The sequence below is a fragment of the Heloderma suspectum genome, chromosome Z (genome assembly GCF_057233095.1).
Source record: "Heloderma suspectum isolate Gila_16-S chromosome Z, 16-S_ref, whole genome shotgun sequence".
NCBI classification, from domain to species: Eukaryota; Metazoa; Chordata; class Lepidosauria; order Squamata; family Helodermatidae; genus Heloderma; species Heloderma suspectum.
This window is the reverse complement of record NC_139476.1, coordinates 4,858,238-4,873,447: the sequence shown is the minus strand read 5'-3', so window position 1 is coordinate 4,873,447 and position 15,210 is coordinate 4,858,238. Positions and strand designations below refer to the sequence as shown.

General features: G+C 46.1%; 1 protein-coding gene across 2 annotated transcripts; it reads right to left on the bottom strand.

The window, feature by feature from the left end:
- Window positions 1–568: 568 nt before the first annotated feature.
- LOC146333535 (procathepsin L-like) lies at window positions 569–12,112 on the bottom strand. Of its 2 annotated transcripts, XM_084826213.1 has the most exons (8): window positions 12,043–12,112; window positions 10,295–10,426; window positions 9,045–9,167; window positions 7,164–7,322; window positions 5,748–5,972; window positions 5,000–5,168; window positions 2,990–3,110; window positions 569–2,181 (listed from the first exon to the last, which is right to left on the bottom strand). In XM_084826213.1, the coding sequence occupies exons 2-8, from the start codon at window positions 10,421–10,423 to the stop codon at window positions 2,085–2,087; spliced, it is 1,023 nt and encodes a 340-aa protein (XP_084682339.1). In that variant the 5' UTR covers window positions 10,424–10,426; window positions 12,043–12,112; the 3' UTR covers window positions 569–2,084. The 2 variants fall into 2 exon arrangements, with proteins under 2 accessions (XP_084682339.1, XP_084682338.1); XM_084826212.1 differs by lacking the exon at window positions 12,043–12,112 and having other exon boundaries at window positions 10,295–10,432.
- Between the last annotated feature and the right edge of the window lie 3,098 nt (window positions 12,113–15,210).

The window sequence follows — 15,210 nt, the reverse complement described above, 5'->3', positions numbered from 1 at the left end:
TGCCCATTTTAAAGAAGAGTGAAACTGAGCTCACTTTGTTGCCTAAAACTGATGCTAATCCCACTAGTGGCCAGGTAATGCTATTGCAGGTAGGAACTTGGATTTCTGCATTGAGCAAGGGGTTGGACTTAATGGGCTTATAGGCCCCTTCTGAGTACCAGCCCTACTATTCTATGATTCTATGATTCCATGAACTACACTAGAATTATTGCTAATTTGGAAATACAGGACAGGGGGATGATGGTTTAAATCTTATAGTCAGAAGGAACAACTGAGGAAGGTGAGTACAAGGGCTCAGGAAGTAAAATATGGTTTAAACTGAGTCTGGTCATTACAGACTTTGCCTCTTTAAATTGGTTTTAAACCCCTGAGAACTGTAGTTCTAAGAATGGAGATTAGAGATCTCTAACAGAATGTGATCAGCACACACACACACACACACACACACAGAGACGTTACTTTGGTCCTGTCTAACTTCAGAACCTACACCAATTGGGTTCTAGACACCCTGGTGGGAAACCAAGCTAAGTCCAAACAGGCAAACATCACCACAGACTAAAACATAAAGTGAAATCCATTCCATGCTTTATTCAAGAAAAACACAAAAATTAGGAAAAGATAGCATAGTGGTTATATGAGTGTTAAAAGCTTTTTCTGGGATTACATTATCAGCAGTGAAAGAGAATGTAACATGAATATAAGATTAACTAAAGGAATTGCACCTGACAAAGTTGGCTCTACAAATGCAGCAAGCACAATAAGAAACAGAGCTGCTAACATTGTTGTTTGAATAATGTGACTCCTCAACACACTCCTTCATTCTCTTTTGGTTTAAAGGTAATCTAAAACACGCTAAACTTGCTAACTCCCTCTTTTACGTCCTCCTGCGTGTTACTTAGTAAAACTCTAAGCTAAAACATTAACTAGGTTCCTCTAGGCTTGGAAGAATTAAACTTGGTTTAATGTTAAAGCTAAAAACCCAAAGACTTGGTTTTGTAACAGACAGCTGCATTTTTTCCTCTTCTTTCAAAGCTAATCCTTTAAAGTCTTAGTGGGAGGTATTATAATCCAATAAAATTAATTAGCACAGAATCACAGTTTCAGCATCTTCTTGCTCATGGGTCTGGGCTCTGGAATATAGGTATGGGGTCTTCTGAAACATGAGTGTGAGGGCTTTTAGGGGTCTTCTTCTAAGTCTCCCCCAAACCCTTATTTGGATCATTCTACCATTCCGGATCAAATTAGCCATCTGCAGTTTGAAGTAACCTCTACAGTCTTTTGTTGGCAACATTATTTGACTCTTTCAGTGCCTGATTAACATTCCCCTATTTGATATTCTGATTATCCAGATATTTTAATATCTGATCAATATGAATAACACATCCCATTTAAACCAGGTTAGCCACTGACGTATCACCATCCACCAGAACAAGAAACGAAAGCTATTCTACTGTTAACATTCTGAGTTGGAAATTCCTTACAATATATCATCTGATGTCTTCCATAGGCTGAAATCCTAAAAACCTGGTCACACAGTAGCTTCGGTAGCATTACATTTACAACTTTCAGTTCGTAATGGAATGTACAAATCCAGCTGTGTTATTTAACAACGCACCCCTGAACTACAATCCCCAAGTTTCTTTGGAGGTCTGGAACCAATCATTGTTAGCAGTGCATGTGTACTGGTCAGTAGATTAATCATCAGCTGTGGTCAGAACTGAACCGGAGGAATCTAGTTCAGCACTCACCCTTGCAGCTCCTCATCGTTCTCAACATCATTCATGCAAAACATCTACAAATTTCCTATGGATGCAATCCGCTCTCGCATTCCGAATCAATGATAATCTCAGAGGAATTTTGCCAACATTCAAACAAATGCCACATACATGGGCCCTTTGCCGAAGGCCCAAGGGTCATCAGGTGCACAGGAGCATTTGCCAAATTTAAAACCCCTCCCTTTTTTTAGAATGTCCTTTCAGCTCCGGCAGAAGCATCAGAAGAAGCGGAAGCAGGTTAAGACTTGGCAGTCCATCACGCTGAAGCTTGCGAAGTTCTGAAAGACAGGCTCCACGTCCCTTGGGTGGTTACAGGATGGGGTAGCTCGCTAAATCTGCTATGCCACAGGTGTTTTGTCCTCTCTCCATTTTCATGTAGCCCTTGTTACCCCAACTTTCAGACCAGCTGTGGTGGAGAAACATGCAGAGTGCATTAGGTCCACATATGAACATTATGGAGGCAAGGGTAAGCTGGGATAAGATTATCTTATCTTAGCTGGGATACGATTGAGTTCACCCTTTCACCTTGAGATCTTGAACTGACTGGCAGCTAGGGGTCTGTGAATCACGTTATATCTGGTCTGCATTAGGGCTTTTCTACGTAAGGCTTTTAGCTCACCACTTTACCAAGGCTTCTGCTCCCGGATTCTTTGTGGGATTAAGAGCGGCTCCTTTACACAGTTTTTCTCTCTTTCTTTCTGTGCCTTTCTATATGTTCCATTACACAAGCCCGAGGCGGTACTGTGGTTTAGTGGAATTGCAGAAATATAGGGAGGTTTCATGCTGCCATTCATGGATATACCAGTTTCCTTCATTAGAAAAAAACACTAAATATGTTGCAAAGCACAGGAGAGGCCCTGGAAGATAGATAACAATGTTGTGGAATGCACCTGTAAACTACTGTGAGTGAGGAATCGTGAGCGCACAATATATGCATCCTGCAGAAATGCCCTTAGTTTCACAAGGTATTTAATCATAAGTTGATTCCATCCACTTTCCATAGCATTCGGGGGGGTGGGTGGTAAAAAATCCCCCCACACATGAAAATGTTCATTCATTTTCATGCACAACAAGAAAGAAAGATGGAAAGAAAGGAAGGAAGGAAAAGAAAGGAATTAAAGGAGGGAGGGAGAAAGAAGTATTGGAGCATATGGCACTGGGTGGTCTGGCTTCCACTACTTAGCCATCCACCCATCCACTTCCCTGTTTCTGACCTGTTCTTTATGAGCCAGTAATCTTTTTTCTTTTCTTCCTTATTTCCTTCGGTGTCATAGCCAACCACCAGCACGGCATGAGTCAATTTCACCTCACCGCCCCAGCTGCAGGAAAAGACACCTGGGCAGAGAGGAAAGCAGGTGGTCAGGGATTGGGTGGAAGATGCAAACAGAGAAAAACGTCGTGGTTCATGCACATGTCGTTTGCAGGATGGCCAGTGTTGAGCCACAAGCCCTTCTCCTCATTCTTCCGCTGTCTAAGTTGACCTGGGCCTTTTCAGTCGTGGCACCCCAATTGAGGCATGCTGTCCTGGGATGGAGGGGGGAGGCTTGCCTGGTGCCCAGTCTGATGATTTTCCAAGCAAAGACCAATTCAAAGATTCCATGGATCTTGGAACTGTAGATCACAAGCTGAATATGAGCCAACAGTGTGATGTGGTTGAAAAAAAAGCAAATGCTATTTTAGGCTGCATTAATAGAAGCATAGCTTCCAAATTGTGTGAAGTACTAGTTCCCCTCTGTTCAGTACTGGTTAGGCCTCACCTGGAGTACTGAGTCCAGTTCTGGGCACCACAATTTAAGAAGAATGCAGAGAAACTGGACAAGGTTCAGAGTAGGGCAACACGGATGATCAGGGGACTGGAAACAAAGCCCTATGAGGAGAGACTGAAAGAATGGGGCATGTTTAGCCTTGAGAAGAGAAGACTGAGGGGAGATAGGATAGAGCTCTTCAAGTACCTGAAAGGTTGACACGCAGAGAAGGGACAGGATTTCTTCTTGATCATCCCAGACTGCCGGACACGGAATAACAACCTCAAGTGACAGGAAGCCAGATTCTGGCTGAACCTCCGGAAAAACCTCCTGACTATTAGAGCAATAGCACAGTAGAACCCATGACCCAGGGAGGTGGTGGGCTGTCCCAGATGGAGGCATTTCTGGACAGCCACCTCTCAGGGATGCTCTGACTTGGATTCCTGCATGGAGCAGGGGCTTGGACTTGATGGCCTTATAGGTGCCTTCAGTGCTACGATTCTATGATAATCTATGGTGCAACCATACGAGACCTCCATGTATTGCTTCCTTGGAGGCTTCCGCATCTTGGAGGGCAAAAGCAGCAGTGGAGGCATCTTCACTTTCCTGCCCTCCTGCCCTGCATTTTTCACTAGCTGGGCTTTTTGGCCCATCTAGTAATGTCGCTTCAGAAGGGGAGGGAAGGAAGCTGGGAGGGGCTCGGAGTAGCTCATATCGTCTCCCCTCTTGTCTCCTCCCTTCCCTGCCCACCGAAACACCTCCTTCTGGCTCTTGCCAAGGTCGACAAAACAAAATGTCAAAATCATAAAATACAGTAACCTCGTCAAAGAGAACATAAAAACCATGACGTCCAATACAGAATAAAACCACATTAAAAAACACGATGAAACCCAGGAGCAGTGCAAAGGCCTTTAAACTCACTACTGCAGCTTTTAACAGTGAAGGACTCAAAAGCCTAGAAGAATAGAAAGGTCTTCATTCACCTTTTCCCCAGATGGCCACAATGTAGGTGCCAGACAAGCCTTTCTGAGAAGAGAATTCTACAACCGGGGAGCCACCACTGAAAAGGCTGCCTGTGTAGAAAGGAGGCCTGAAAAGGCCTCCTCATTCAGTATGGGCACCAAGAGAAGACCTTCTGAAGAGGTCCTGAGGGTGGCTACTACCCTATCAGCATGAAAAGCTTGCAACGAGGTTGCACCAAAATAGATTTCGTCCTAGCTTAGTTTTCTCTATCCTGATTAGTTGTGGCTCTCCAGGGTCTCAGACAGGGTTCTTTCCAGCCCTACCTAGAGATGCCAGGGAATGAACCTGAGACTTTCTTCATGAAGAACACGGGCTCTTCCACCGAGCGACAGCCCTTCCCTGCTCTCATGGGTGGTTGTCCACACATTTTCACTATCATTTGTAGGTGGTGGCCCCCCAAAATCGCAGGCATGGTCAACAGATAGAGGCCTCTGCCCTCTACCAAGAACACCTTACCTGACTTGTAAAACTGGAACTGTGAGCTCCTCGCATCCACGCCAACGGAAATCGGGCCAATCTCTGCCACCGCTTCTTCCAAGTCTTGCTCCTCCCCAGTTTCGATGCTTACTACAGAGGTACACGTGGCAACAGAATCCTCAGGGCTGTAGCGGCATTCGTTCCCATCCTGCAGAAAAAAATGGTGACCGTGATTTGTGTTGGGGGTGTGGAGGGGAGAAGATGTATGTTGTCCAAACAGGGCCCTCAGGCAAGGGCTCATTGTCCAGTGACTTTCTGAGCAAGGAAGGGGCACTGTGGGGTTCCTTAGGAGTTGGCAAGGTCAAAAACCCATCGCTAAATATTCCTTTTGCTCCATGCCATTGCCAGGAGGCTTTTTTAGTGGTGGCGCCCAGTTCTGGAAGGCTGTCCCAAGGGAAGCTTGGCTGGGGCTCACACTGCTACCTTCTCAGCACCAGGCTAAGACTTTCCTGCTCTCCCAGGCTTTTAGAGTCTTTTAAAGACTTAAAAGTATTTTTTAAAAACATTTCAGCATTTTACTATGTTATTATTGTAGTCCCTGCAATGTGGTTTTTACCTCTCATACCTGACACTGTGTTTAATAAAACAAACAAAACAAAATGTCAGCCTTATCAGCTTGGAACTAGCTTTAAAAAACGAGAAGAAAAGGGAGGAAAAGGAAGAGGAAGGCGGAGCTCAGACTGTTAGGGTACCCGAGGACAATTCTATAGACCTGCTGATGTGTTACCTGTCCGTCATAGGGGTACTCCTCCTCTGAACTGATGCCCCCTTCATTGATCACAGCGTAAAAGGCTGAACTAGGTAATCCTCCCTCGCATCCCTTGGTACCCAGAACTGTGGCACAGTCGACTAAGTTTTGTTCACTCAGCGAAATCAGCTTGCCGTTCTTCCTAAAATGCAAGCTTTCCAGGGCTCCGGTGGCACTGAAAGCCCAGCATGATCCACATGAACCCTGCAGGAAGAAGAAATGAGTGTGATCCAGTGAGCAGAGTTGAAGCAGGATCCACAGACACGCTCAGGGGCCTTAGGCAAGTTACAAAGAGTAACTGAGTGAGTGAGTAACTCAGTTCCCAAGGGAAGGCAGCTGAGCCAACATAGGTTTCCCGGCAGTGTATTTCAACAATGAGCAACAGTGCCAATAGGGACCAGAAAAAACAGCTGTAAGGCTGGAAACCAAGGTCAAAAAAGAAACAGCTGCACCAGTTTAATTCCCAATGTGCTGAGAACACTTAGTCTTTATCAAGGGAAAAACTCTTGGAGATTCTTTTGGAGGATTCCCTCCAGAAGGAAGGGAGAGGGAATCCTCCAAAAGAATCTCTCAGAGTTTTTCCCTTGATAAAAGTGAAGTGTCAAAGCACTTTGGGAGTTAAATTGGTGCAACTGTTTCAGCAACAACCCACACTCAACCACTGAGTGTGAGTTAGCATTTTGCATGAACACAGCCCATGAGTCCTTGCCGGACTGTGATAAGGAGGGGAACCCTTTAAATGAGATACCAACCAAGCCAATAGACCCAGAGGTACTGCAAAAAGCAGATGATCAAGTTTAAAAATGTAATTAATGTACTGGAAATGTAAGGTACATTCACACCTACATGAACTTGCTATTACCAGTAAATGCACCAGGCCTCACGTTTACATAGGACCAATTGTTTCTTGAGAATGCAATAACCAGTACAATAGGATAGGACAGTCAATGCCACAGAGGATGCAGAACCTCCATCTCCTCAGCGTGACAGAAGTCTCAGTCTACAAAATCCAGTGAGTGCCCTTTATCTATTCTATCAGGTCCTCCGAGAGAGGCAGAGCTGACCACACTACAGGTCCTGTCAGCATACATGAGGCTTCAGTTGCTTTTCACTCTCTGCTGAGACAACATCCTCCTATTGTCCGAGGAGGAGAGAGTTCCAGCCATTGGACTCTCTTGGAGCTATCCAAGGTCCTATTTTCTTCCTGTCTTGTTCTGACTGCCGTCAGATGCTACTAGCTTCCCAAGTGAGCCTCAAGAAATCACAGAATGCAGCTTTTGAAGAGGGAATTAGTATGACAAGCTACATCTGCTCTGCTGAAGTTCCCACTTCTCCCACAACTACTGAAGGCCCATCTACTTTTCCATCCTACTGTCTGCTTTGTTCAGGACTTGCCTGGTCTTTCACTGGGGTGACAGAACCTTTATTCCGCCAGTCCACTGAACTGGAAACCTTTGGATTGGCTGATCCTTGGAAGACGGTCACATTGCGGCCAAGTTGTTTGGCCAGGTCTGGGCGCAAGCCATTCATCCTCTGGTTAAACTCTTCATTAGTCTGGGGAGAAAAGCCAAGTTAGTGGTCTTCCACTGTCGGATCATATCTTTCCCCTTAAAAGTGGCATAGTGTAGTGGTGAAGAGAGTGAGCTGTGAACAACGGAGGTCCCCATGGCCTCAGTCACTCCCTCCGTAGGTGGCCCAAGGTGAGCCATGATTCAATAAGCCAGGGGTGGGGAACATATGCTTGTCTAGAGGTCATTGCATTCCAAGACCCATCAGCCCCACTAATCACGACCGAGCCTCATGGATGGCAGACATCGCAGTCCAAGTACATTTCATTTCACTTATTACATTTCTATACTACCCAATAGCCAAAAATCTCTGGGCAGTTTACAAGGATTAAAAACCTTAAAATACAACATTGTACATCATATAAAAGTGATTCACATACCAAGCAGGGGAGACTGGTGGTTCCAATTTTGGTGGGGTAAAGATTCCTCTGAAGTCTAAAGAAGCTATCCGAGGTGCTGCAGCCATTTTGCGGATAGAGTTCAGCACCTTGGATAGTTCCTTTGGCCTTCTTACTGGTGGTAACTAAAACCCAGAATAGAAACTTATCCCACTGACATTGGAGCCCCCAGCCCCCCCGATACAAATATGTAAACAGGCAAAACATGCGCGTGTGCACGCGCACACACACACAGAAACATATCTCCAAACTATTTTAACATTCCATGACAAGAAATCCCATGATTTGATTAAAAACCTTATATGCTGCCAAATGCCTAACTGGGCACTGAAAAGGTAACAGAATTGGCGCCAGGTGGGCCTCATTGGGGAGATGTTTTGATAATCAGGGGGCCACTACCTAGAAGGGCCTCTCCCTTGTAGCTGCCTTCCGAACCACCTGCGGAGGAGGAACCCGGTGGAGGGCCTTAGATGATGACCATGGTGTCTGGGTAGGTTTGTGGCAGGAGAGCCTCATCTGGAGGGCCACAATTTTCCCTATCCTTTTATCTGTAAACTGGAGATAACATTGGCCTGCTCAACAAGGTTGTTGTGTGACCAAGGACAGCCCAAGACATGTTGCTGCATGAGGCAAAGGACAAGATAGTGCCCATCTCATCCCATGTACAGAAGCCAACTGGAATGGCTGTTGGAGCTTCCTTCAACTTTGGGGATGGGCCAGGTTCCTTCACTCCACCTGAAGGGAGCAGGCTAACTGAGAGGTCATAGCACAGAGCACAGAGCTCTCTCCTCCACCACCTTGCTGCTGCCTCCCTGCATCTGCCACCTGAGGCAACGGCCTCGCTCTGCCTAATGGTAGGGCCGGCCCTGTGTGTGAATGAGAGAATGTATGTGAGGCAGAACAAACTCTTGAAGTGTGTGTTGCAGATGCTATGCCGGAATCTCTCGTTGCAGCCACGGGCTTGATCCTTTCCTCCACCTTCCCGCCCGCCACCCCTAGCTGTTAATATCAAGCAGAAGACGGGTGGCTGGCTGGGTCCAGGGCTTTGAACAGGACATAATCCTCATATAGCCCTAGTTTGGGCTCTTTGGCCTTCTCTCTTCCTGCTAAGCCTGCATTAGAGGACAGCTTCGCAAAGCCAGTGCTGAAGACATACTCAGCTGCTAGTACAGGCAGCTTTCATATGTGGAACACGATGCCATCTGTTTTTCTGTGCCTCCAACAGCAACGTGTGTTGGGCCAGCCCTTAACAGAACCGTTGTGGTTGGACTGAAGGAAACTCTCTGTGAAATGACCCAGAGGGTGCTTACCCAGTCTCCAAAGTGGTTCATGCCCAACTCATAGGTGTGTTTCCCCAGGGAAGCCTCCTGGTTATGCTGTTCAATCATCCGCAGATTTTCCTCCCAGATGGCTCTGCGGAAAGCCTCTTCTCCCTGCAAGGAAGAAGACTGGTTAAGAATGGAAATGCCCTGGCTTCCCACCACCATCGAGCAACAGGTTTCAAGGCCCCGAGGCAGAGGAGCTCAGCTCCAGCAGATGATGTCAGTGCCAGGATATGGCTTCACTGGAATGCACCAGGGCTACTTTTATTTCCACCTGGAAAGAAGAGTGCCCCTGAGCATGCAAAGGGTTTTGTTACATGCTATTCAGCTGGAGTTAGAGGGCAGACCATTGCTGGCTATTGCTCACCCAAGTCTGAAATCATAGATACAAGCTTGCCTGGCAGTAAGCCCCTTCAGCTTAGTGGGACTTACTTTTGTGTGGACATGAACAGGATTGCAGCCTCAGTGGGCCTTGGCCAGATCCGGCAAAAGTGATTTCTGTGCCAAATAGATCATAGTAGGGAACCTTTGGGGCACATTTGGAAATGTAGGAACCTGCCCTAAAATGGCTGCCATGGGTGGGGCATGACTAGTCACAAAGGACCAGTGACCCACCCAGCGGCATTCATGACAAATTCAGGTGGCAGCAGGGAGAGGCCTTGAAGCAATCTCAGCTGCCAGTAAAAAATACAAAAATATTTTAAAAATAGAAATTGGGAGGAGTCGGGTGTCTTGGTGGGCACCAAGGAAGGTAGCCTGAAATAGATAGGAAGAACACGGGTGCGAAAAGTGCAACCCGTAGGCCATTTCTGGCAGCCTGCCAGACCCTCCCACAACTTCCAGCACTGGCGAAATCTTGTGAGAGCAGTGCCTGGGATTTCCCTTGCCAGGGCTTGCAAACAAAACCATTCCTTGACCTCCAGTCTCTTTGAGAGAGGGTTGCCTGAGAGACAGACAGATAGCTGCACAATATAGGTGGATGGATGGATGGATGGATGGACAGATTGATTCACAAAGGGTTAGGTAACTGGTGCCCTCCGGATCTTTTGGACTACAACTCCCACAATCTCTGACCAATGGCCATGCTGCCTGGGGCTCATGTGAGTTGTAGTCCCCAACATTTCGAGGGCACCAGGTTGCCTACCTATATTAAGGAATATATCTTCAGGCTGCTCGTGTTCCACTCACGCCAACTCTGTCTATGCTCAATGGCTCACAGCCCCCCTCCCATAACTCACCTCAAGATATTCTTTAGCATGGACAGCCTTCCAGTCTCTCCAGGCTTCATCCAGGGCCAGATCCAGCGCAGCAGAGAACGTCCTCTGGGAGAACAGCCAGGTCACGGTCACCACCGAGGTCAAGAGCATTGTCTGCATGGAGGGATTGCAGCCAATGTTAGCCTTGCTTAGAGTAGACCCATCAAAATGAATGAGACCTCAGTTAGACAAACACTGGATGCATCCTGCTGTATACAACCCCAGGAGACCGAAGCATCTCCACGGCGGACTCTTGTTTAACTGCATTTTTGTCTATTGTGTTGTATTTCCGCTGCTGTCTTCTTTTCTCTTCTCCTGCATCTCTTGGTCCCCAACAACTGAGGCTGAAAGGAAGCCAACCTGTAGCCAATCCCCAGTAACAGATGTGACTTCTCTTTATCTGTTCATGTTTTCCTGGCATTCCTGTCAAATTAACGCTGCGATTGTATGAACATATATCTATTTCTGATCCTAGCTCTGATCAAGCAGCTGAAATGTAGATATACCAGCAGCCACTGGCAGGTTCGGGGGGGGGGGAGAATAATTTGCCTCTGGACCCCTAGAAGTTGCTCACGCCTAAAGAAAGGCCACCAACAATACATTCATTCCTTTAAACAAAGCAACAAGATAGGACAATCTGGAAGACCTGCAGAATTCTACAGAAGATGCTTACAAATCTTTGTAGCCCATATTCAGAATTTGCACCTTTATAAGGCTGGCATTTTCCCAGTAGCAACGTATGGCTGTGAGAGCTGGACTATAAGGAAGGCTGAGTGCCGAAGAACTGATGCTTTCGAACTGTGGTGCTGGAGAAGACTCTTACGAGTCCCCTGGACTGCAAGGAGGTCAAATCAGTCCATCCTAAAGGAAATCAACCCTGAGTGCTCTTTGGAAGGATAGAGACAGAAGCTGAAGCTCAAATATTTTGGCCACCTAATGCGAAGAGAAAAGTCACTGGAAAAGACCCTGATGCTGGGAAAGACTGAAGGCAAAAGGAGAAGGGGACAGCTGATCTCTGAATATACCCTAAATATGGTTTTTGATTCCAAAATCAGACATGTAAGGTTTCAGCTGTCAAGTCAGGAGACTGACTTAGGGTGCAACCCTATGCATGTTTAGACAGAAAAACGTCCCACAATCAGCATTCCCATGGCTGGCTGGAGAGTGCTGGGAGTTGTAGAACAATCACTGCTTGACAAGTGGAAAATCACCGCTTGACAAATGCTTATATTCAGTATCAAATATGTGATAAGAATGCTATTCACACTTCCCGAAGGGAATCTATTCTGGTTTTAAACTGATCCCACATACTAGCCCACCCATAGGACACTGAACTGAACAGGACAATAGGATTTACCTTTGAGTAGCCACGTATAAGATATACCTTATTCCATTGAATAATTTCATTATTCTAGTCTCTGTGATGTGGTTTTACCCATTTGGGCATTTTTTTTAAAATTAGGTTTATACTCTTGATTGTTTCTATTGTGATTTTATCAGTATTCTCGGTATAAGTTTAATTTTATCGGTATAAGTTTATCGGTAAACTTATCGGTAAACTTAAACTTATCGGTATAAGTTTAATTTTAAACTTAAAATTTTAAGTTTTAAATCTTAAAATGCCTCAAGAAATGTATTTTATGAGGCATGTCCTAAATTAAATATACACATAAATGCATCTTGCTATCAAAGATGTTTTTTGACCTCTCCTCCAATACACTGACACTTACCTCTCTTTCCAGATGAAAGGTTTAGGGAAAGGATCTTGTCTGTCTCTCCGTCTCACCTGTCTCTATGGAGGAGGAAGGGGGAAAATTGCAGCCCCTTTTATCTAGAAGGTCTCTGATTAGCCCAACCTCCTCTCCAGAAATCGTTGCAGAAAGTCCCCACCCCACCCCCGGGCACCCTGCTCCAACTGAAAACCTTGTGTGTGTGAGAGAGAACCCACCGTTTTTTTCCTGCCCAGAATGTACACGTAGATCACAGGAAACACACCCACACATGAGGGAAATCTGAAATATGTTCAGGTTTAAAACCTTGCATGTGTGAGACAGAATCCATTTTTTTTAATGTTTTTACAGAATAGAAGCATCGATAGCAGGAAAAACTCACAGAGAAGTGGGAAGGCTGAATACTTGGGATGCATGGAAATTTCATTTCAGTTTGCAAAGTGCTCAAAAATTTGCAACCCCGAATGGGAACAGCAGTGCGTGTTCTCCCCAAATGTTCACAAATTCTCAGACTTGTTTTCACATTAGGAAAATGACCTGAAAACTTCACAGCTTTCTCAAAATGCAGAACTTTCTTAAAGTGTGCCACTTTCTCAAAATGCACAACTTTCTCAAAATGCACAACTTTCTCAAAGTGTGCAACTTTCTCAAAATATATAACTTTCTCAAAATGTACAGCTTTCTCAAGATGTACAACTCTTAAAAAATGTACAACTCTTAAAAAAAAACTTTTCCGAAAACAGGTTGCAAAAGAGGGTGGCAATGGCATTAAAGTTGAAAGAATTTCAACGATTCTCCCATCACTGCAAAATGTGTGCAGTTATCAAGAGGAAACCATTCTTCACCTGACTTCATTAGGGGAATCTTCATCGATAGTTGGCAGCTATTGACATTAGAAATGCTGGGGAAATCCATAACAGATTCAAACGGCTTCGGATTTCTATGACCTGACCTGTGGATACCGCAACTGATCACCTTTTTCTGAGTCATGTGGATTCTGTGGAGTTGCAAACTGGTTTTTTTACTTTGGGGGCAGATTTCCACAATTTATCACTTGCACTGATGCACCTTGGAGGGACTCTGGTGATCTTCTGCTGCAGCCTGTGAGCCCCTACCTGTTCCATGTGCCTGCCTGCTCCTCAGGCTGCTTGCGAGCAGCATTGTTTCCACCTGCAGCTTGAAGGCATCAGCCCAGCAAGAGGATATCTGGCCACAGAAGCCCAAGACACTGGCCTTGGGCAGCGGCCAAGGGCATTGCCCATTTGGTGCCCGTTCGGAGCCGGGGAGGGCTAGTGTATATATTTGCATCAAGGGCGAACAGGTGGAGGGGTGGCATGTTTACTCGCTGCTAGGGATGGATGGACCCATCTCTGTCCAGGGAGGGGCAAGCTCGATGAGCTGCCCCCCCCCAGCTTGCATGGCCTGGACCCACTTAGCGAGCCTCCCTGCCTGCCCCACCCACCGAGCTGCACGAGCTGCCCCTCCTTTGTGCTCCAAGGACTCTGTCAGCCCTTGGGCTTTATGCGCATGACGGCTTGACTGCCACGTCCTTGGCACGGCCATGCCCCAGCGCTGTCGCCCTGGCCTCATCCCAAGAGGCGGCCAGGGCAACAGCACCGGGGTGTTGCCAAGGCCCCTCTTCCTTGCGCTGGCTGTTAAGGAAGCAATCGTTGGCTGGTGCGGGGAGGAAGGGCCGTGGCAGTACCCCAGCGCTCTTACTCTACGCTGGGCCAGGGCAAGAGCGCTGCAGCGCCACAACACTCCCAGCCACATGCCAAATGCTGGGGTGCTTGGTGGCCAGGCCCATCAGCGCCCCAGGGCCTGACGAGCGGGGTCGAGGAGGCTGGATGGGGGTGGGGAGTCCGTTGGACTCCACCCCCTTTTCGGACTCCTGCACCATCCCGCTTTGTGGGCTCTCACTGGCATTACTGGTCCTGTCATTTAGCATCCAGGTATCAGAGGGAGGAAACGCTGTGAAAAGCTGCACCTCGGCAGAAGGGCGTGGGAGAGAGGCTGAGGTCTGCCTGCCTGCCTGCCTGTCTGAGGGGAAGAAGTGTGTCCACCAGTCGGTCCTGCGTTTGTTGTCGCCCTCCCATCTCAGCTGCCTGTTTGCACAAAAGAAGATGGCTCATTAGAGACAACCGCTGAACTGAGATTGTAATGATATATTTACATGATTTTAAATAAGTAAGTAAGTAAGTAAGTAAGTAAGTAAGTAAGTAAGTAAGTAAATAAAATAAATACCATTTCCTACAGAGTCGGGAAAGAGTTTGCATACCTGTTGGGTGGCTGGGACTGCTTGGCAAGGTGGATATAAGAGTTTTGAACTTCTAGTAATTTTATTAACTGTAGTTCATTTTGAAATTATAACTTTAATTGTAGAAGTTTTACTGAGTTTATTTATTTTAAGTTTTATATGAATTGACCTTTGCACCTTGTGGCCTATTTTGAACGATATTTTATTTATATTTTACTTTAGTACTGTTTTTGACAATTTTATATTACACTATTAATACACTAATATACAATATAGTTTATTTGTGTATTTATGTATTTATTAATCCATTTATATCCTACCTTTTTTCCTTTTGCAAGAAACCCAAGGCGGCTTGCTTGCTTATTTATTTATTTATTTATTGCATTTATATCCCACCTTTTTTCCTCTTGCAGGGAACCCAAGGCGGCTTACATTATCCTCCTCCTCTCTATTTTATCCTCACAACAACAACCCTGTGAGGTAGGCTGGGTTGAGACAGCCCAAAGTCACCCAGTGAGATTCCATGGTTGAGTGGGGCCTGGAGCCCAGATCTCCCAGCTCCCAGTCTAACACTCCCACCACTACACCACACTGGCTCTCAGTGGCCACTCGGGCCCAGTTTTGGCAAGCTTCAGCTAAACCATCATTCCCCAACTTAGTTCAGAAATCTGTATTAGACTATTGGGAATCTGTGCCTGGAGAAATAGAAGAGAATGAGTATTGGATGGCTCAAGATTTGCCCTGAAATGACAGTCCCGGCTCACAAAATGGTCCATGTGCAGCAACCAGGAGATGTTGTTTTTTGGGAGGGAGAACCAGCCATATGCTCTCTTAACAAATATCCAGTTAACCAGTCAATTGACCCAACATGGGCAGAGAGAGAAGTCGATTGCCCATCACCTTTAGGAACA